The sequence below is a fragment of the Lolium perenne genome, chromosome 6 (genome assembly GCF_019359855.2).
Source record: "Lolium perenne isolate Kyuss_39 chromosome 6, Kyuss_2.0, whole genome shotgun sequence".
Lineage (NCBI taxonomy): Eukaryota > Viridiplantae > Streptophyta > Magnoliopsida > Poales > Poaceae > Lolium > Lolium perenne.
The window spans coordinates 139,945,878-139,969,044 of record NC_067249.2 but is presented as its reverse complement, the minus strand read 5'-3'; the positions used below and the strand labels follow the sequence as shown (position 1 = coordinate 139,969,044).

General features: G+C 54.4%; 1 protein-coding gene across 1 annotated transcript; it reads right to left on the bottom strand.

Annotated features, from left to right (window-relative positions):
• Nucleotides 1–501: 501 nt before the first annotated feature.
• Nucleotides 502–3,683, bottom strand: LOC127326498 (2-hydroxy-palmitic acid dioxygenase MPO1-like). The gene is made up of 4 exons (XM_051353346.2): nucleotides 3,312–3,683; nucleotides 1,104–1,166; nucleotides 939–1,010; nucleotides 502–851 (listed from the first exon to the last, which is right to left on the bottom strand). Exons 1-4 carry the CDS (start codon nucleotides 3,624–3,626, stop codon nucleotides 735–737), a joined length of 567 nt encoding a protein of 188 aa, XP_051209306.1. The 5' UTR covers nucleotides 3,627–3,683; the 3' UTR covers nucleotides 502–734.
• Between the last annotated feature and the right edge of the window lie 19,484 nt (nucleotides 3,684–23,167).

The following is a 23,167-nucleotide window of genomic DNA, read 5'->3' as shown; positions in this document are numbered from 1 at the left end:
AGCACTCTTTTCCTCTGCCCATAGCACTCTTTATCGCACTAAAGAAAGGTACATGCCTTGCTTGCTGAAGAAAAGTACCAACTGGATTTCATTCTTTAGGTCTCGCTGAGCAATGTGCACAACTCAGTTCACTGGACTAATGCAAAGACAAGTGAAAACGGCATCGCAAACACAAGTAAAACCAGCATTCGCCCATGGGCAACCAGCCCTGAGCTCTAGCACCAGAGCAACCACAACCAATAGATAGAAGAGGCGCCGTGCGAGAGCGGGCAGCCTGACATAGCAGATTGGCAGTGTTGGGCTTCTACAGTTCACACAGAACTTGGTTGCAGGGAACATCATTTCCGCTTGTCAAATTTAGACAGGTGCAGTACCTGGATTTTTTTCACAAATATATAACTCTATTTTTCAGCAGATCTTAACTAACACAAACTCACCAGCAAACATCGAGGAACTCATATCATACTGATATACAACAAACACAGCAATGCAGAATCAGGGTTTGTTCACATATCTGGACTATATTAATATGATTATCTTCAGTAACATCAACACAACAACAAACATGGTGGATCTCATCATACTGTTACACAATAAACATAGCAATACAAGTTATTGGTCACATCTTAGTCTACAGTTCAGTTTCTCTTCAGTAACACAGAGAACCAAACATGGTGGATCTCATCTTAAACTGTTACACCACAAACATAGCATCAGGAGTTATTGGTCACATCTCAGGTCGTTTTCTTTGCTTTCTTATCCTCCCACTCCTTGCGGTTAGCGTCAATCAGCTTTTGTACATTGGCATGAAAGCCAGGATACGGTTCGTACCCAGAAAACTTATGAAGAATCTGAAGCAAACGAGAAGATTATCATGGCACCTGAGTCAATCATGTTGTCAATCATGGAAGCAACAGAGTGATGATGCTAAAAGTTACCTCTAGAAGCACAAAGTATGGGCCCATCAAGAAAGCTTGGACAAGATTGTCAAATAGAGCAGGTGCTCGCTTCTACAATCAGAATAACTGTCAAGTATAATCCTTGGGAAAGAATTTTATACAAGTAGTGCGTATCTTAATAACAGTAGCATGATAGAGACTCGCCTCAAAAACTCCATGGCCAATGAATTGCATAGTCCAACAAAACAGCTGAGCTACCAGTACCACCTGTGAAAAGAAAAGAATTCACGTTTGATCCATTTATGCTTTCTGAACTTTTGTGTATTAGCGCCAAATCATCTTGAACGGCGCAAACTGTGCATCGTCCTTTATTCTAAAACCGAACGTTGTCAGGATCAACATTTCACAAGTTAAGGAAGAAAGGAGATTCCCCATGTGGGCACCTGCACTCTATCTTCTGAAGCTTTAAACCTCACTAACCTAGCCCACTGCGACCGGATCAAAAGAACCGTGACTTTTGTAGGTGCAGCAGGATTAGCTGATTAATTCCCAACACTATGGAACAGCAAACATGCTATGACATCTGACACCTTGTTGCTATCACAGGCTCGCCATTCCATGAAGTATAGTGACCATTAATGGTACAGTAATTAGGAGTTGATGGAGAAATCAAACATCTAGTTCATTGTGTTTTCTTCTGGGTTATAGGAAGCTAAAGTAACTGGTGCATTAACTGTGAACAATGACTACATCAGTACAATCCATGCTGTAGCTTCTACGACAGGTAGATCACTTTTTGCAGATGAGCTCCCCTCAGAATTATACCATTTTGTGCTAGAGAATATAAGTTCTCTGCTACACTACAATTCATAATCACTGACCTGTCAAATAATCAGCAGTCCCGTCTTCTGCCAGGAGTTTCATCATAGGCAATCACGAGTTTTACTATTTCTTATCTAGTTTTTGTACATTATGATGCATTTCAAAGTGAGTGCATTGTAGTATTTAGACATTTACAGTCAGAAAACTTCTCAAGCTGCCTTCATTTTTTTTAGCGAAGGCATGTTAGCATCGAGAGATAAGTTGACCTTTTTTTCTATATGAGAAGCAAAATTTTCCACATCCCTGTTGTTCAGCCGAGATGATCCTCATCACATAAGCACAAATTATCAAAATATATTTCCCCAGGACAGAATTTAGTGCACATCTTCAGCAAATAAACATGAACTCTCACATTTATTCCCCACGACAGAATTTAACACGCATAGCTTGATCAATCCAATTGCAAATCAATTATTTCTTCTCATAAAATACACCAAATCAGAGAAGGACGAATATTGATGATGACATGACTACATGAAGTGATAACAAATGCACCAGAAAATATTGGAGTCGAACTTCAGCCAAACAAAAAGAACTGGCTAACATATACTGTACTCCATGTGCATATGGGCAACATGCACATGAAGAAACAAAACTGAAAAACTAAAATTCAACCGGTAGGCAGTGTCATCCCAGAACAACAAAACTGTACCAAGAGTTTCACTAAATCTACAATCGGCTCCTAAGCGCCAGTCCCTACTCACTATGAACGAATAGAACCTAAACCAGATCAGGAATTTCATAAGCGCAAGATGCATATGCAAGCAATTGGAGTGACGAAACACCAGGCCTCACCGATCCTACAAGGTAAATACGTCTCAATCCAAGAAGGATATACAAGAGAGTTCACTGTGTTTCATGTTCTGTGCTTCGGATGAAAGCATAGGCCACTTATTTTTTCAGTGGCTAGGATTATATATGGAGTGTTTTCCGATGTCCTTTCAACTCACAAGCACAGCCAACTTCGGTTGCTGAACTAGGTGAATGGGTGCTCAAATTCCAACGATCTGAAAAAATAGCAGTCAAAGTATGTCTGGCTGCTGTGTTCTGGTCCTTGTGGAAAACCAGTAATAAAGTTTGTTTTGAACATATAATGCACATTGATCCTTGTGATATTATATATCATATTTTTCATTGGATTGATAGTTGGAATGAATTGCAGAAAACTAGGTTGCAAAAGGTGCTGCGACAAAGAACTGAAGTGCTGAAGATGCAATTGAAAGGCTTGTCGCTAACATGTCGAAGAATAGACAGAGGTTGGGCTTCATTTGCAACGATTGTGTTTGGGAACCTGCTTAGACTAGGTTGTGACAGTTGCTCAGGACTGCTTCTTCGTTTCGTTTCTTGTTGTAAATTTTGCTCCGTGTGTCCTGCTTTATTTGTGTGATGTATTTAAAAATTGAAGGCTGTAGCTTGCCGTAAGTTTCGTTAATGAAGCTGGGGGAAAACCCATTTGATAAATAAAAAAGAGACATCAATGGCACAAACTAAAATCAACGGAACAAGCCAAAAGGGGCGGGGTTGTGTAACCTTGCATCCGATCGAGAAACCCAGGCGGGCGGCGAGGACGGCGCTGGCAGCCCAGCAGAGCAAGCAGAGAACAGCAGCGAGGGTGCCGGAGCGGCGGTCGAGGGAAATGTAGAAGGCCCCGTAGATCGCGGCGCCGACCGCGGCGGAGTGCAGGAACGGGGCGGTGAGGTGGAGGAGCAGGAGGGCCGTGAGGAAGATGGGCCAGACGAAGAGCGCGTGGATGAACACGTTTACTGGGTTGCTGTGGTACGCGCCATAGAAGGCGAAGTGCCGCTCCAGGTCGAGCAAGCCGCCGCCGCCGCCGCCGCGAACCATCGTTGCCTCCTTGCCGACTTGCTCGGAGTTTGCTTCGGAAATTGTCAGTTTTTCCGCGGGATCTGTTGACTTGCTGTCTAACCTCCATCACAGATCCAACGGGCAGGAACTTGCAGTTTCGAGAAGAACACATCTCCAACAAATGGCCATTAATATGAATGACGTCTTTTTGTTTTATTTTTAGCATTAAAATACCCTCTCCGCCCCAAAACGTAAGGCTTCTAAGGACTACTCAAAAGTGAAGTTTTTTTAAAGTTTGACCAAGTTTATGCATTGAAATATACTAGGAAATTTGCCCGTGCGTTGCATCGGGAAAACACAATAAACAAACTGTCAAATAATGCTCCCAAAAAGATATTCGAACATTGCTTTTTAAACATAGTGTTCTCGTACATTGTGTAGCTTTAAATTTATTTAGCAGGCATAAATACAATCAAATTAACAGAATAATATTTAACAATGCCACGTCACTGTAAAGTGATTTTTTGCCAAATAATGATATAGTTATTTTTTCCTTTGCATTTTAAATATGCATTATAAATTCCAATATGAATTGCTATATACATACGGTGTACGAGTGCAAAAAAGAAACAAAAAATGTTCTATAGAAATGCAGAAAAGCACACACAAATTCCTTATATACAAATGCACAAAACATACACAAAGTCTTCTATAGACTCCAGTATGCTTCCGTATTGGTTTGTTTCCCCTCGGCCAAACACCGTTGACGCAATTTGTGCATGGAGCCCCTTTGTGTGGCGATTAGCGATGTGAGATGCTGGTTGATATCGATAATTGATCAATTTTCTCTGCGAGGCTTTCAGATGAATATAATTGAGGCCGTAATTACTGTAATAAGTGGCCATGGACTCGCTACACAACTCGTAATCATACGAGGAGGACCAGGACGCCGCCCGGCTGATCCTCGTTATGCACACTTTGTCTCTTGTGCGGGAGTGTTCACTTTTGTCGAACATTCTATGGATTCGAGTTTATTTTAACAGAGCGCGCGGGAATTGCACGTGTGTTGCGGCTGCTGTTAACAATTTCAGGCCAGTGGTCTCTTAAATTTGCAGAAAACATGAAGCATCTAAAAAGTCAACCTTTGTAGTATGTGAAAATATGAAATGAGAGCCTTTTGAATATCCAATAACTTGCGGTGGAGTTTTTATCTAAAAAAAAACTTGCGGTGGAGCTTTCAAAGAGCTTTGGTGAAGATTTTTTCCAGCGTTTAATTTAAATATTTTGACAAACTGATTTTGTAATACTGTACTTAGGCAAGAGGGGGGTATAATGTGCAAATTGTAAACAGTCAACATTGCTACTGGTGACAACTATTCATGGCATCAAATAAATGGTTTGAGATGTCCAGCATCGTTTCTCCTTATCACATAATTGGTCCTTGTGTTTCACGGTATTTCCAATTGGCCAATATGAATTTTAATGTCTATGAATATATAATTCTTTTCTCAGTTAATTTGATCCGTAACTTGGAATAATCAAGTCCAAAGTGTGTAGAAGCGGTCATGCATCATATCGAGAACATCCAATGTGATAGGCCTCCTGGTTTTCTGAACCAACGTCTGATGTTTTGTGGTAGGAGCGGCATCGAAAAATCAGATCGCCAAGCAACCAGTTCACGCAGTAATATAATGTCCCACATAATGGAGGCTGCCCAGTCAACCCATAGTACTGAATCATGCAGTCATAGCGACGTACCTCTTGCTTAGCTGAACTTGATTGTACAAAAAGAAGTCCCAAACCTGAAGAGAAGGAGGAGCGCACGTCCCTGATTGTACTGGACGTCGACTTGACTGTTTAGGAGAGCAACGTGGGCGTGATGTCCCTGGCTGTAGGGTGCGACCGCCAGCAGCTCATCCAGCACCCGGGCCGAGACAAAAACGGTGGCATTGTCCGGTCTCATGACGGTCGGCAATAGTGATATCAGAGCAATATGAGCAGGAGCAGGCGAGCAGCAGCCGGTGTCCGTGGCGCCGCGACTTCCTCGCCGGTGGCATCCGCCTCTTCGTTCAAAGACCACATCACCGGCGTTGGCTAGATCGCACACACACCAACTCGTCTCCAGCTAGGTTCTTCGCTGGCGTGAACTGCAATGTAGTGGTGAATGGTGGTCCAGTTCGTTGTGCTTCTCTCCTCTATGCAGTCCTGGATCTCACGGAGCAGCTATGGCTTGTCCAAACACCACAAACCATAGCAGCTCAGATCAGATGCTCGACCATGGACCATAGGATGAAAATTAGCAGCTAGAAGTAAGCTGCGGCGCCATAGACAACGTTCTCACGGACCCACGCGCGGGCAGATTGGCATGAGTGATGGCATGAATTGGACGCAGCAGAGGGCCAGCGACCAGAGGCTGTCCACGTTGGCGACCTGCGGCGTGGTGCTCCAGCTCCAGCCACAGACACAGAGGTTGTCGCGCGGCCGCGCCTAGACTTGACAGCGGGCAAGCCGGCTTCTTCTCATTGTCGCTGCAGGTTGCGGTCCAGAGATCGACGCGAAGGCTCTTGGCCGGGCGCCACGTAGGGACAGTCTCCACTGCGCAGGCGTGGTCGTCATTGTGGGAGACGCGTGTGCCAACGACCTCGTCTACATTGCTTCCGTCTGCGTGGTGTCTCGTGGAATCGGAAGTACGCTCGATTTTCGTTCGTAATCTTGGATCGAGACTGGTCTTCATATCTAAAGGATCAGAGACTCGTGGCTGGATCAATCTCTTCGACTCGTGGTTTTGGAAAGACATACCCGATCTTGGATGAGATCGCCTCCATATTTAAAGGATCAGCGGCAAGAAGAGGCCGGCTCGTGGCTGGATCAATCTCTTATTCAAAAGAAACACGGACATGGATTCTTGCTTTCATACGTTTCCAAGTCGGTTCAAACAAAGCAGCTACGTACGAAGCGTCAAGACGGACGAAGGCTCAATCTAACGACGGACGAAGACTAAGGTGAAGGACGAAACGACGGAAACGCTTTTCCCTTTATTATTAGGTATAGAAACAGTTACAATAGTGAATCAATATCAATAGATTCACCATAAAATATATCTTATTAATGTGTCCATTTAATATTGTACATGTAGATATTTAAAAAAAAATTAGTCAAATTTACTAAACTTTAACTTTTATCTAATCCTTAGACGCCATATATTTTAGGAAGGAGGGAGTAGCAATTTTTGGGAACCTAACTAGCTGCAGCATTTTCATATACGGAGGTAGCGCGGTTGTGCTGGATTTTGCAGCGCGTGCCCGTGCCGCAAATATATGGCACGGAACTGGGATTTTCGAGCATGCATGAAAAAATTGGACACATCCTACGATTGGCAGCAACCGTAGCACCTACCGCTCTCCGCCCTATTTTAGTTAATCTGTTGGGGTCTTGAAAAAGATTTGAGCGATTTTTTTGTCGGGAAAACGGGGTTGTATTAATTAATTAGATAATAATATCATTACAATCCCGAAGGATACGCCTCAGTAAGGCCTCAGGAGCCGTTCCTACCCAAAGTTCAGTTCTATCTTGCAACATACCAAACCTAGCTAGCTCATGACTTGCACTATTTTGTTCTCTAGGTATCTTATTGAAGGCTACAATCTGGCGAGAGGTAAGTAATTCTTGTAAATCTGCCACCATATGTTCTAAGCAAGAGCTATCCCTCTCAGGATTTTTTGCCATCGAAACTAGTTCCATGCAATCAGTTTCAACAATGATCTTCTCCTCACTCGAGTCAAGCGCCATAATGATTTCCTCCATGCACGCACTGAGCTCCGAGTCCAACGCTGAAGAGCAGAACCGCGGGGCTCTGCAGGCCAAAAAAAAAGATGGATCCATCACCACGCCTCAGAATCATTCCAACCCTGTCGTGGTATCGTCACGGCATATGCTATAGGGTGGCTAATCGAAGTGGTTCCTGAGAGATCTCACGGCGGTATCCGGATGCGGGTATGGGGACGAGCGACACGGCGACGTACCCAGGTTCGAGGCCCTCCGATGGAGGTAAAACCTCTACTCCTGCTAGAGTGTATATGATGATCACACAAGACAATGGTGCTCCTAGAGCTGTGTCCGGCTGCCCCTGGGAGGCTAAGGGACACGATGGTCTCTCTCACAGGGCAGCGCTAAGGGTGGAATGGAGTGAGAATGATCGATCCCCTGCACGAGAGGGGGTAGTGCGGCTTATATAGGCGCCGGCACTTTACATATAAGACCCTATAGTCTACTGGCCGGCTTGGCCGGCTCCGGCTTCCGCTCCTTCCCGAGGCGGTGACGTCAGGAGCCGTTGAGGCATCGTGGCCTGTCCCATCCGGCTGCCAAGGTCAGCGGTATGGAGAGGAGGTGTCCCTGTCGCCGTCAGCCACTGTAGCCAGTACGGCTCGACGTAGACCATGATGGCCTGTCCGGCGCGTGGCACTATTGCTCCACAGTGCCCCGCGCTTTACGGAAGATGAAGTCAGCGTGGACTTTGGGAACCCGGATCACCAACCCGGTTCCTTCCAGTGCAAGACTCGCCAGCCTCGAGTCGGTCTGAGGTACAAACCCCCAGTCGGATATGGCTTGTAGAAGCCGGCCCAGCTACAGCATTGGTGGCCGTAGCCAGGCCGACTAGGACCTAGAGCCAGCCGGCTTCCAGACCAGCCGGCCACGGCGCCAGCCGGCTGCTCCTCAGCCGGCCTTTGCCGCGAGCCGGCCAGTGGCCAGCCGGCTGCTCCGCGTCCATTGCCCTACCCGGGGTCTTCCCCCCGACATTAGCCCCCGAAGCTGGCAAGGTCCTGCGTTTAGAAGGACCTAGGCAGGTTTTCCTGGCTTCTCGAATATATTTGACGGCACTTGGAGGGGCCGACTGAGAATTTCCATTCAGCCGGCTGCACCCTCATTCGGCTCGCTTCGGCCGGCTGCTTCTAGCCGGCCACTTTTTACACTTATGCAGTTTTTGCTTTCTCGCAAGTTTTGGTGGCGTCTCCGCCTTGCTGATGACTTTTGGTCCGAGTTGAACTTATTGTCCGGCTCCGGCTTGCGGCGCGCCGGAGTCTCCGCCGCCTCGGGTCCTGCACCCGACTTGACCGGCCTGACGCCTGGGCTCTGCGGTCGGTTCGTCTGGTCACATCAATGTCCCCTCCGGATTCGATGCGGTCGTGGGCGACGTGGTGTGGCGGTTTCTGGTAACGGTAGCGGTCGTGGGGGGAGTTAATGCGCAGAAGATCCGGGCGACGTGGCCACGATCGCCACTTGGAGGCTAACCGCCCGCCGCGGTCGGCTATAAATGCCGCGGGGGAGGGCACCGAGGCGGCCACTTGCCTCACTTCATCTTCCTCGCACTCCCGCTCCTCTTCGCTCTCCTCTTCGCGCTCAAGCCCGTTGCTGCTCCGGCGAACGCCTCCCGCTGGCGAACTCCGGCGAGCGAATCTCCACCGGTCCGCCGCCGCTACTCCGTCGAGCCGGCGCCACGGGGCCCCGCGTTTCAACGGAGCGTCCCCAGCCGCCGTCGTCGTCGCCGCCGTCGCAAGGCTCTTCTTCGCCCTTTCGCCTCTCGTGGTCATCTTCTTCTCCTTCCTCGACAATGGCCTCCGCCAGCGGATCATGGAGGGGCTCGTACATGCGGGAGGACGACATCGAGCGGCTGGTGCGCCTCCGCCGGATCCCGCGGTCGGTGGTCACGCGTGTGCCCGGCGAGGAGACGGAGCCCGAGCCGGAGCCCGGCGAGCGCGTCGTCTTCGGCGCGCATCTCGATCGCGGGCTGGGCCTGCCGGCCTCCACCTTCTTCCGGCAGTTCCTCGACAACTTCGGCCTGCAGCCGCACCATCTGCCGGCCAACGCCTGCGTCCTCCTCAGCTGCTACGTGGCGTTCATGGAGGCCTACGCCGGCTTGTGGCCGGATATCGACTTCTGGAGCCGGCTGTTCTACCTCAAGGCGCAAACCACCGAGGGCCGCCTGCGGGCCTGCGGCGCCGCCTCGATCTACACCCGGCCTGGTACGCCTTTCCCCAAAATCCCCACCGTTGACTCGGTGAAGAATTGGCAGATGTCGTTCTTCTACGTGCGCAACGAGGGCCAGCTCGTCGACCGGATCAACTTGCCGGAGTTCAACCCGGCTCCTCCAGTCGGCCGGATCAACTGGAGCTACAATGCCCGCACGGCGGACCCGGACGCTGAGGTGAATCAGCTCTGGGACTTCCTGGGGGCGGCCGTCTCGAACGGGCTGACCGCCGAGGACCTCCTCTGCACCATCGCCGAGCGCCGGGTGCTGCCGCTCCAAATGCGCACCCACAAAATCGGGCATATGTCCGGCCGGTTCGACCCGAACCGGACGTCCAAGGCGCTGCTCTCCAAGGCCCAGGTGGCCAGCCGGGTGAATAACATCACCAAGGCGAACATGCCGGACGAATGGAACTACGGGCTGGCACCCCACGACAGGGACCACCAACCCGAGCGGGTAAGCTTTGTGTTTTCGCCGGCTTCCGGCTTGCGGCTGCGAGGCCGACTTCCTTTTGCTTCTGCCGACTTCCGGCTTGCTGTTTGCTCATGTTTTCTGTTTTTCTAGCTTTTTGAGCGCCAGAACGCCGAGGACGGCGACCTGGCGACGAGGAGGTGGACGCCGGATCACGTCGATCCGGCTGACCAAGCCGGTGACCAGGCCGGCGACGACGACCTGCTGCAGGCGCCTGATCTAGGCGGCCAGGGGGAGCACAATCCGCCCCCTTCACCGGAGCAGCAGGAGGACGAGGAGCCGGCGACGTCCGCCACGGGGCCAATCCCCGCCGTGCCTCTGCGCGCGCGGCCGCCAAGCACCACGGCGACTTCCGCGCCCAAGGGGAAGAAGCGGGCCAGCGAGCCCCGCTCTACTGCCGCCTTGGAGGCGAAGGCGAAGAAGGTTCCGGAGCAGGCCGGGTGAGCTCTCTTTCTCTTTCCTGTTTGATTCCTTTTCTTTCCTTACTCTTTATGCTTATCTTCTCCTTGTTTGTCCGGCTAGGGCTCCTATCAAGTTTGCCCAGGGCGGCGGCTCCCGGCAGACTCCGCGCGTCGTGTCGCCGCCTCCGCGCCAAAGGAGGGAGCCGACGCCACAGCCTTCATCGCGCGCACCTACGCCGCCGCCGCCTGCGGGTACTCCGCCTCCCGCAGGGGCGCCTTCCTTCGCCGTGCCGCTGGCCTCGAGCGCACGATCGCGGCACGCGGGCCGAGCCGACGCGGCAGCCGACACTGGATGACATGTTCCCACGCCGGACTCGTCTTACGGACCCGGCCCGGCCAGGGCCGGCCGGGGCATGCCGCCTTCAACCGGAACCGGAGCCGGCAGGGCTGCACCGCCCGCGACCGAGCCGGAGCCGGCGGGGCAGCGCCGCCTGCGACCGGAGCCGGGGCCAGGCCGAGCGTGGTGGTGCTGGATGAGAGCCCGGAGGGGGCACCTCAGGTGCCGGAGACGGCTGCGCCGGCTGGGCCATCTGCTGCGCCCGGAGCGTCGCCACCGCCGGAGCCGACGATAGAGGAGCCGGCCAGGCAGGAGCCGGCAAGGGATGAGCTGGCGCGCACGGAGGGCGCCGACTCACGCGCGCTGGTGAGGACGGGAGCTCCATCGGCGCCGCAGCAGGGCCTGCACGTGGCCAAGGGCGCTCTGCTGCTGCACGTGTCGTCCGCCTCCGACTCCAGCCTTGGCTCGGCTGGCACTATGGAGCAGGCGTGGCTCCGCGCCGACTCCTACGAGGTGACCAGCCGGGAGGGGAACCCCGGCCAAGCATCGGTGGAGATGTTCTTCTCCAGCCTGCAGGCCAACCTCAAGGCCAGGGCTGCCGAGGCCGCGGCCAACGTTGCCAAGGTGGAGGAAGCCGGCAAGGTAAGCTTCATCTTTTTTTTGATTTGGTTATCATCCTGGTAGCCCTCCGAGGCATGGGCCGGCTGCTTGGAGCCGGCCCGGGTTTCGCCTAGCTGACTGATTTTCTTTTTTCCTTAGGCTGTGATGGATCGGCGCACCACTCTGTACAATCGCGCCGTGACCCACTACCACAAGGCCAAGCTGGACCGGGCCGACTTGGCTCGCGAGCTGGAGGCCGCCAAGGGTAAGCTCTTGCTTCTTTCGACTCGATGTCTTCTCTCTTTTTAGTCTTCGTTGGCTGACGTTTCTTTCCGGCTGCCTCGCAGTTGAAGCCGCCAAGGTTCCGCGGCTGGAGGCGGATCTCCGGGCTGCTCGCGCCCAATGCGCCAAGAGCGAGGAGGCGGGCCGATCTGCAGCCGCCAAGCTCAAGGTGGCTGAGGGGGAGCTGGTGCGGCTGCGCCTGCTGGAGCAGAACCATCTCGCTGAGCTCGCCTCCCTCAGGATGGCGGAGAAGGAGAAGGTGGAGGATCTGAGCCGACGGCTGACCGAGGTGGAGAAGCAGCGGCTTGCGCTGCAGGAGGAGGTCACCACCAAGTCCACGGAGCTGACGGCTACCGCCAAGCGCTGGACGGATGAGATTGGCGCGCTTGATCGCGGCTTGTCGGGTGAGTGCATCTCTATGTTCCTTTCCCTTTGCCGGCTTTCGGCTGTCGGCTGCCGGCTTTCGTTGGTAGCCGGCGGCAGAAACTTCTGATTTCTTTGCTATTTCCATCTTTGGGCTGGGGGCAGTCGGTTCTTGCCGGCTGCCTCCAGGCTTTTCCTTTTGTCTTAGGACTTCGAAAATTTGCATTTTTCAGCTTATTTCGGCTTCGATGATTTCTGACTTGCTTCTTCTTGCAGCGGCCTTCCCGGAGACGCAGGACGCGGCCTTGGCAGCCGTTGGCGTTGCGCGCGAGTCCAGGAGGCGGGCGACCGGCGAGGGCAGCTCGGAGTACTTCACCATGGAGGACTACATGGCGTCCATGGCTGCCCGCGTCGAGCCCATCACCAAGCTTGGCTGGGAGCTCCGGAAGGCGGCTGAGGAGCTGGTCCCGATGCTGTGGCCCGCGGAGGCGGTGCCGCAAGATATCTCCAACCTTCGTCTCCTTGATGGAGCGGGCGCCGGATCGCTTCCTCGACTGGAAGGAGTCGGCCACGCGCGCTGGTGCCGACATGGCGCTGTCCTTTGTCCTCTCCTGGTACAACGAGGTGGACCTGGGGCAGCTCGAGTTCCGGTGAGCCGGCGTGGAGGACAAGCTCCCAGCCGAACACAAGACCGCCCGTCTTGCCCGAGCCAGCGCCATCGCCGACTTCGTCGACAAGGGCGTCTTTGTCGCGGACCCGAACCCTCCATCCGATGAGGACTATATGGAAGATGAGGAGGCGGAAGACGTGCCCGAAGACGACCCGGCAGCCGGCTCCGCTGACGCCCCTCCGGCTTAGTTTACCTGCTTCTTTTGTTGCTCATGCAAGACAATTTATTAAATCCCCGGGATGCCGGGTGCACATGTATGAATATTATCATCCTTTCATTATGTCACACTTTAATGTGTTTGTTAATCATTTGTGTGCCGAGTTGCTTTCTTTCGACTCGTTCGCTTTTTCCCATCCGCCCCACTCTTTGGCTGTGCTCTTGCCGGTCGTACGTCCGACTTGCGATCCGTCGCCGGATCAAGAGCGGGCCCGGGTGAGGCCGACGATTTCTGTCGCACGAGCTGAATTCGGCAATCCGGCACTTGTATGACAAGTTGCTAGTGGACTCGCGTTTACTCTTTCCCGGAGTCGTTTTTCGCGTGCCGGCTCCCTGGGCCTTACTCCCGCCAGCCGGACAGCCGGGTTGCGGTCTGTAGCTGGATCGAAAGCCGGCTGTCGGAAACCGGATCACGTTACTGAGCCGGCCGCGTGAAAGGGTTCAAGCCAATTGGCGAAACGAAGGTAGAGTACGCGAAAAACTTGTCGGAAACGGCGCTCTTGGCGCGTGCTTTTTCATAGCTTACAAAAGGGATACAAGGGATATAAGGGATACATACATTCCTGCTCTCATGTGTAAAATGGGCGGAGTAAGTTGACATTCCAGGGACGTTTAGTCTCCTCGTCAGCCTTGTCCGGCTTGTTTTTCTTAGCCTCTTGGGCATCTATGAGATAGTAGGAATCGTTGCCTACTGCCTTGCTCACGATGAAGGGACCCTCCCATGGGGATGACAGTTTATGCTGTCCGGCTGTCCGCTGGATCAGCCGGAGCACTAGGTCTCCTTCTCGGAATGCTAAGGGCTGGACCTTCCGGCTGTGATAGCGTCGGAGGCTTTGCTGGTAGATAGTAGATCTGGATGCCGCCAGCAGCCGGGCCTCTTCGACCAGGTCGACTCCATCTTCGCGAGCTTCTTTGGCTTCGGCTTCAGTGTAGAGCTTGATCCTTGGCGCGTCGTGCTCGATATCAGTCGGCAAGACGGCTTCGGCCCCGTATACGAGGAAAAATGGTGTGAAGCCGACTGAGCGGTTTGTCGTTGTGCGCAGGCTCCACAGCACATTGGGCAGTTCTTCAATCCAGCAGCCGGCTGCTCGCTCAAGCGGCTCCACCAGCCGGGGCCGGATGCCGGCTAGGACTAAGCCGTTAGACTTTTCCACTTGTCCGTTGGACTCTGGGTGTGCCACAGAAGATAGGGCCATCCGGATCCCCATTTCCCTGCAATAGCGAGAGAAGATGCCTTGGGAGAAGTTGCTACCGTTGTCGGTGATGATGTTGTGGGGGTAGCCGAATCTCACAATGATTTCCTTGAGGAATGTGACGGCTGTGGAGCCATCCAGCTTCTTGATTGGCTTGGCTTCGATCCACTTGGTGAAATTGTCAATCATCACCAAGAGGTGTGTCATGCCGCCTCGCGCCGTTCTGAATGGGCCTACCATATCCAAGCCCCATACGGCAAATGGCCATGTGATGGGGATGGTTTTCAAGGCGGAAGCCGGCTGGTGTCTCTTCTTTGCGAAGCGCTGACAGCCGTTGCACTTCTTCACCAACTCTTCTGCGTCTTTGAGCGCAGTCGGCCAGTAAAAACCGTGCCGGAAGGCTTTGGCCACTATGGCTCTGGATGAGGCGTGATGTCCGCACTCTCCTTGGTGGATTTCCCGTAGGAGTTCAATCCCTTCAGCCGGCTCGACGCACCGCTGGAACACCCCACTTACGCTGCGTTTGTACAGCTGGTGGTTGATGATTGTATAAGCCTCGGCCCTTCTCTCAATCTGCCTGGCCTGGACTCTATCATCAGGCAGCACACCGTCGGTGAGGTAGGAGAGGAATTCTTGTGCCCATGAAGGTACGCATCTTATCTCGAATATGCTGACCAACAGGGCCTCCTGCATGTGAGCTTCCGGATTCGACTGCATGGTCGCCGGGTTCGGCTTGCTAGCCGGCGGGTTCGGCTTGCTAGCCCCCGAGTTTGGCGATGAAGCCCCCGGGTTGGACTGAGAAGTCCCCGGGTTCGGCATGGTAGCCGGCGGGTTTGGCTTTGAAGCCCCCGACTTGGGCGATGAAGCCCCCGGGTTCGACTGAGCAGCCCCCGGGTCAGCCGGCACGAATATTGAATCCGAGTCCGGTGACGGTATGATGGACGGCTTCTTGAGAACCGCCAAGGCGATGCCCGGTGGAATGGCTTGCCGGGTTGAGCCAATCTTGGACAAGGCGTCAGCCGCCTCGTTGTTTGCTCGTGGCACGTGGTGGAATTCGCAGCCGTCGAAGAAGCCGGATAGCTGCTGGACATGGAAGCGGTATGAGGCCATGTTGGCGTCCTTCGCGTCCCAGTCGCCAGATGCTTGTTGTATGACCAAGTCGGAGTCGCCGAAGCAGAGTATGCGACGCACGCCAATCTCCTTGGCCAGCTTCAGCCCATGAATGAGCGCTTCATACTCCGCCACATTGTTGGATGCGGCGAAGTGGATCTGCAGGACGTAGTCCAGCCGGTCTCCCTTGGGAGAGGTGATGACGATGCCGGCTCCCAAGCCGTTGCGCATCTTCGAGCCGTCGAAGTGCATCTTCCAGTGTGTGGAATCCGGCACAGGCGGCAGGTATTGCATCTCAGCCCAGTCGACGAAGAAGTCCGCGAGGATCTGCGACTTGATGGCTGTGCGTGGCTCGTAGAGGATGGTGTGGGCGGCTAGCTCCAGGGCCCACTTGGCAACCCGGCCGTTGGCATCCTTGCTGCCGATGATTTCCGCCAAGGGCGCTGTGGCAACCACCTTGATGGGGTGCTCTTGGAAGTAGTGCTTGAGCTTCTTGGCCGCCATGTAGACGCCGTAGGTGACCTTCTGGTAGTGGGGGTAGTTCTGCTTCGACTGGGAGAGCACTTCGCTAAGGTAATAGACTGGGCGCTGAACCAGCTGCTCCCTGTCGGCTTCTTTGCGCTCCACCACCAGGACAACGCTAACCACTCGGTTGGTGGCTGCGATGTACAACAGCATCGGCTCCATTGAAGCCGGTGTTGCAAGGATTGGCGCGGTTGAGAGCACGCGCTTCAAGTCACGGAAGGCTTCATCCGCTTGCGGTGACCAGACGAACTTGTCCGCCTTCTTCATCAATTGATACAGGGGCAGTGCCTTCTCCCCCAGCCGGCTGACGAAGCGGCTCAAGGAAGCCAGGCAGCCAGCGAACTTCTGGACGTCCTTGAGGCACTGCGGCAGTTCCATCTTCTCCGAGGCACCGATCTTCTCCGGGTTGGCTTCGATCCCTCGCTGAGAGACGAGGTAGCCAAGGAGCTGGCCAGACGGCACGCCGAATGTGCACTTGGCCGGGTTGAGCTTCATCCGAAATCTTCTCAGATTGGTGAAGGTTTCTCTCAGGTCATCAAGGAGGGTAATCGTCTCCTTGGTCTTTACAACGACATCATCCACATATGCGTGAACGTTTCTGCCGATTTGATCCTGCAAGCATTTTTGCATGCACCTTTGGTAGGTGGCGCCTGCATTTTTCAAGCCGAACGGCATAGTCGTGTAGCAATAAGCCCCATACGGGGTAATGAACGAAGTCTTTATTTGATCAGCCGGATTCAAAGGAATCTGGTGGTAGCCTGAATAGGCATCTAGGAAAGACAACAGTTCACAGCCGGCAGTCGAGTCTATAACTTGATCTATGCGCGGCAGGGGGAAGGGGTCCTTCGGGCACGCCTTGTTGAGGCTGGTGTAGTCGATACACATGCGCCAGGAGCCGTTCTTCTTCAAAACCAGGACCGGGTTCGCCAACCAGTCCGGGTGCAGCACTTCCATGATGAAGCCGGCTGCCAGCAGCCGAGTGATTTCTTCACCGATGGCCTTCCTTCTTTCTTCGGCGAAGCGCCTGAGAGGCTGCTTCACCGGCTTGGCTTCAGGCCGGACGTGGAGGTGGTGCTCAGCCAACTCCCTCGGCACACCCGGCATGTCTCTTGGAGTCCATGCGAAGATGTCCCGATTCTCACGGAGGAAGCTGGTGAGCTCGCTTTCCTATTTCTTGCTCAAGCCGGCACCGATGGTGACGTACTTGTCCGGCTGCGCCGGGTCCAGCAGGATCTTCTTGGTGTTGTCGGCCGGCTGAAAGTGAGTCGTCCCAGCCGGGTTGCCTGCAGCCGGCATGTCTGTCTGCGCGGCCTTGGCGAGGGCGACGGCGTCGTGGATGAGCTGCTTCTCGGTGGCGATGACCAGCGTCTGGGCCATCTTGGAGCTCTGCGTGGCGCAGTCCATGGAGCGGCGATAGTCGCCGGCTATGGTGATGACCCCCTTGGGGCCAGGCAGCTTCATCTTCAGGTACCCATAGTGGGGCACCGCCATGAACTTGGTCAGGGCCGGCCTGCCCAGGAGCGCGTGGTAGGGACTCACGAGGTCCACCACCTCGAACTCGATTCTCTCGGTGCGGAAGTGGTCCGGCTTCCCGAACATCACTTCCGGCGTGATCCGGCCAATCAGCTGGCAGCAGTGGCCTGGCACGATGCCATGGAAGATGGTGGGGGTGGGGCGCAACTCGGCCTCCTGGATGCCCAGCTTGCGGGCGGTGTCGCGGTAGAGGATGTTGATGCTGCTGCCGCCGTCGATGAGGACGCGCGAAAAACGCACGCTGCGCCGGGTTGTGCCGATGGTGGGGTCGAGGACCATGGCGTAGCTGCCCGGCTTCGGCAGGACAGCCGGTGTGTCGCGGCGATCAAAAGTGATGGCCTGCTCTGACCAGTTTAGGTACTGGGGGACCGGCGGTATGACCGCGTTGACCTCGAGGGAACGGCTCTGCTGGCTCGTCTTGTCCTTGGGCTCGGAGGTGAAGATGATGTAGGTAGCATCTTCGGCCAAATATCGGCCGCCATGGTGCACTTGGTTAGCCTCGTGGTGCTCGAGGTTGGTGTTCTCTGCGCCGGCTTGGCCACCTGGCCCGCCGGCTGGTGGAGGCGGGGGTGGAGGCGGGAGAGGTTCACCGCTTGTCAGCCGCTTCATGAAGTGGCAGTCGCGGGTGGTGTGGTTGGAGGGGTTCTTGCCGCTGTGGTACTTGCACGGCGAGTCGAGCATCTGCTCGAAGGTGTACTTCGGCTTCCATTGCCGGTCTTGCTTCTGGCGGCGGCTGCCGCCTGCCGCCTTGTCTGCCACGGCGGCTACGTGGGCGGAGCCGTACCGGCGGTCCGGCTGGTCGCTGTGACGCTTGCCGCGGTAGTTGTCCCGCCGGCTGCCATGCGAGGCGCCCTCGGCCGGCTTGTTGTTGTCCCTTCTTGCGGGGGCCGGTGAAATGTCAGCCGGCGCCTTGCCGGCTTCCTCAGCCAGCGCGTACTTGTCGGCGATGGCCATCAAGGCGGCCATCGACTTGGGGTCGATGCGGCGTAGCTTGTGCCACAGCATGGTGTTGGGCCGACAGCCTCCCATGAAGAAGCTGATGGCCTGGATCTCGTGCACGCCCTCGCAGGAGTTGCGCATCTCGCACCAGCGCGTTAGGTACGCGCGATCCGTCTCGTCGGGGCCCTGCTTACACATCTCCAGCTGTTGGGGCCGACCCGGCCGGCGATAAGTGCCGGTGAAGTTGCTGATGAAGGCTGCTTCGAAGTCCAGCCAGCCGTTTATGCTGCCGGCTGGCAGGTTGTTGAGCCATGTGCGGGCGGATCCGACCAGCATGAGGGGGGAGTAACGCACAGCCCAGCGCTTGTTGCCTTTGGCGATGCCGACTGCGGTGGAGTAGTCCTGCAGCCAGTCCTCCGGCTTGGCGGTGCCGTCGTACTTGGGGGTGTCGCGGGGGAGCACGAAGCCCTCGAGCGTGGGCTCGTTGGCGATGCGGGGCCCGAAGCACTTTGGGCCGGCTGGAGCTTCTTCTTCCGCAATGCGGGATTCGACCAGCCGGTCGAGGCGTTCTCGGGCGTCGGCGGGCTCGATGCGCGGGCCCAGCCGGGAGCGTGCCGGCTGGCGCGCGCCGCTTGCTTCTGGAGCCGGCCGGTGCTGGCGGCGGGGCTCGGAGTCTTGCTCCTGGTTCCGGCTTGGAGGAGGCCGGTTGCGGCTGCTGCCGCCCGGCTGGTGGCTCGGCTGGCTCGAGCTTGCGTGCGTGGCCCGGGAGTCACGGTGCCGGCTTGGTACTAGGGAGGCGGACTCGGCCGTGTCCCTGGCGCCTTCCCTGTCGTTGCCTGCATCTCCACGAGCGTGAGAAGCTCTGGGGGCATTGACATACCTGGGGTCGGCCGCCGCCCGGTGGCTGCGTTGAGCAGCTCAGTCACCCGCTTGGTCTGGCGGTGTAACTCTTCGCCTTGAAGGCGGTTCAGCTCTTCTGCGGCGGCTTGTGCCGCGCGCATGTTCTTGTCGGGGGTGTTGTAGACGGGTAGCTCCGCGGACGGAGCCGGCGAAGGAGCGCCGTCGCGGGCGATCTCGGCGCCAAGGTCGCGGCCCCTGCGGCGGATCTGGCCGGCTCGGCTTGGCTCGTCGCCGCCTGGAGTGAGGCCGTGGGCGCGGTTGTACTCGCGCTGGGTGATCTCCATCTGGCGCTTAGCAGCAGCCAGCTCTTCGGTTTGCTTGAGGAGGAGCTGGCGGTGCGCCTCCAAATCCGCCTCGATGGCGGTGGGGTCGCCGCCAGGCGTGAGCGGGTTGCTCAGTTTCGCCCGGACTTCGTCCAGCCGGGACGGTGGCGGTGGCGCCTTCGCGCCTGAGCCGGAGGCGTTGGGGTCGATGTTGCGCTCCAGGTTGGGGCTGCGGGTGCGCGGGTTCTTGACGGGGAGCTCCTCGCCAGCCATCATGACCTGCGCGACGGCGGGGCTGGCGGGAGCGCTGCTGCCGGCTCGCGGAGGAGGGCTAGCGCAGCGCAGCACCTGCCGCGGGTAGCGCGGCGGTGCGACGGTGGCGACGTAGACGTCGTGGCCGCCGAAGGAGATGACGCTGCCGCCGGCTGGGAAGGGCCGGTCGGCGAAGCAGCCAGCGTTGTCGCTGACGCGCGATCGAGGGAGCCGAATCTCCAGATCAAGCACAGCGACTCGCTCGCCGGTGGTGATGGTGAGGCCCGTCCGGATGAAGACACCGGCCGAGGATGCTGAAGGCCCCACGGTGGGCGCCAAATGTCGTGGTATCGTCACGGCATATGCCATAGGGTGGCTAATCGAAGTGGTTCCTGAGAGATCTCACGGCGGTATCCGGATGCGGGTATGGGGACGAGCGACACGGCGACGCACCTGTGTTCGAGGCCCTCCGATGGAGGTAAAACCTCTACTCCTGCTAGAGTGTATATGATGATCACACAAGACAATGGTGCTCCTAGAGCTGTGTCCGGCTGCCCCTGGGAGGCTAAGGGAGACGATGGTCTCTCTCACAGGGCAGCGCTAAGGGTGGAATGGAGTGAGAATGATCGATCCCCTGCACGAGAGGGGGTAGTGCGGCTTATATAGGCGCCGGCACTTTACATATAAGACCCTATAGTCTACTGGCCGGCTTGGCCGGCTCCGGCTTCCGCTCCTTCCCGAGGCGGTGACGTCAGGAGCCGTTGAGGCATCGTGGCCTGTCCCATCCGGCTGCCAAGGTCAGCGGTATGGAGAGGAGGTGTCCCTGTCGTCGTCAGCCACTGTAGCCAGTACGGCTCGACGTAGACCATGATGGCCTGTCCGGCGCGTGGCACTATTGCTCCACAGTGCCCCGCGCTTTACGGAAGATGAAGTCAGCGTGGACTTTGGGAACCCGGATCACCAACCCGGTTCCTTCCAGTGCAAGACTCGCCAGCCTCGAGTCGGTCTGAGGTACAAACCCCCAGTCGGATATGGCTTGTAGAAGCCGGCCCAGCTACAGCATTGGTGGCCGTAGCCAGGCCGACTAGGACCTAGAGCCAGCCGTCTTCCAGACCAGCCGGCCACGGCGCCAGCCGGCTGCTCCTCAGCCAGCCTTTGCCGCGAGCCGGCCAGTGGCCAGCCGGCTGCTCCGCGTCCATTGCCCTACCCGGGGTCTTCCCCCCGACAAATCCCGGGGCAAAAGCAACAACAGAAAACAAAAACAAACTGCACGAAAGCAGCTTGCGTCATTTTTGTGATTATGGAAGTAAATAACCATGTTTGTTTCATTTTTTTACGACATAGTCACCTCCTGTATCCCTGAAATGTGGGGTCAAAGTGGCAAATGATCAAACTCAAAGTAAAAGAAAAATCTTTGGAGCTATGTATCGGAAAAAACGCTGCGACATTTGAACTCGTGGGGTAAAATAGTGTTTGTGCAACCAATGCCTATTGATGGCAACATGAAAATGCACAAAAATGTTGCAATGTCCCAAACACATCTATGTGATATAATGATTTTTATGTAGGAAAAAACACGTCAACCGCGAATCGTTGAGAAAAATGTGTCACAAGAGATGCATCATAGAAACTAGATGTGTACAACAACACAAAATACACCTTTGCAGCACGAACACAACAATTTTGTTATATACTTCGAGAATCGTCACAACATGTTTCCCATGTGCATGAGACGAACAATACTATGACTTCCCAAAATGTCAAAGGGACCATCCCACATTAAAACAAACATACTTACCTCCACCATTAATTTGAACTGCCAAACTTGTCAACCCGCCATCATGCATCCTTGGTTCAGAACGAACCCAAGCCAGACATATGAAGGAAGCCCCACCTAGCAGGAGGGCTAAAACTTGTTGTTTTGAAGTTGCAAACTCCAACTTCGAAGCTCGAGTTTTGTCCCTTTAGTTTTTATGCAAGAGCCACGCTGGTGAAAAACCTAGACCGCCAGGACCTGCCAGAGCTAGGTCTGGTTATAAGGCGTTTCTTCTCTAAGTGCAACAGTTTGTTACATGGAAGCAAATTGATCATATAGTTCAACGTTGCACATATCAAACATGATGCTTCCACCTCATATTGAAAATGCTCTTATGGATACCAATACCCAAGGTGAATCTCTATCCATTGCCGAAAGTGATCATCGAGAAAATGGTCCAATATGGTCTTTTGGCGAAAAAAAGTAAAGCGTAGTAATCATCCATAGTAGTACAAAGAACCCAAAAACTAATAAAAATTATAAATTGGTCTTCAGATCACATAGCGATGACTAGAAATACTAGCTCGAGCCGAAGGAACGCCGCTGTCGTCGCCCCTCAATTAGCGAAGCTAGGCAAAGCTTGTTGTACTAGATAAACGGGAAGTCGTCATGCTAAGCTCTCGAAGTACCAACACACTAGAGCAACCATCACAATGTTGCTACACTCAAACACTAACCACTTAGAAACATGTCGCTACACTCAAACACTAACCACTTAGAAATCGTATCTTCACTTTCTTCGTCCCACCCTGTAATAGAAGAACCATATGCATGCAATTTTGTGCACTTCTTAAGTGAAAATGCATTGCCGGTGGTTAAGGTGAAGCACTGAGAGCAACAGAATGTCGCCGGTGCCATATTGGGAAGACCCAATGGCATACTGTTATAAACGAGATGCACAATAAACGAAGAACGAAAAAGTAAAACACTGCAGGGGACACGAGATTTTAACGTGGAAAACCCTTGCAACACACGAGGGAAAAACCACGGGCGCCAGCCAGCAAAACTTCACTATTTCGGTGGTGTTTACAAACGCCGTGGGTGTACAATGATGCGATGAAACCCTAGCGGCGGCTTACAGGGAATATATATAGACGGTGGCAACGATCCGGCGACGGGCCTCGCTCCGCTCGTCAGAAGTTAGCCTCCCTTTAGAATATGAATTTGGATCACAATATAACAAACTCCACCTTGAGACAAATTCCTTGTAGCATGAACTTCAACAATCACCTGAATCAACAAAGAAAACACTTGCTGGCGCCAATAGCCACTTGGGCTAAACAGTTATACCAACCAAGCTTGAGCAAAGCTCAAACTTGGACAAAGGGACATGCTTAGTCATCATATCAGCAGGATTATCATGAGTACTAATCTTGCATACCTTCACTTTACCTTTTGCAACCACATCTCTAATTGCGTGGTACTTAATATCAATGTGCTTTGTCCTCTCATGGAACATCTGATCTTTAGTAAGATAAATAGCACTTTGACTGTCACTGAACAACTTAATGCAAGAATTATCTCCACAAAGCTCAGCATATAAACCTTTCAGCCAAACAGCCTCTTTACCTTACACCGCAATAGCCATGTACTCAGTCTCGGTAGTAGATTGTGCAACAAGATCCTCGCAAAGTAGCCTTCCAGCTAACAAAGACATCCACCAACAGTAAACACATAACCTGTG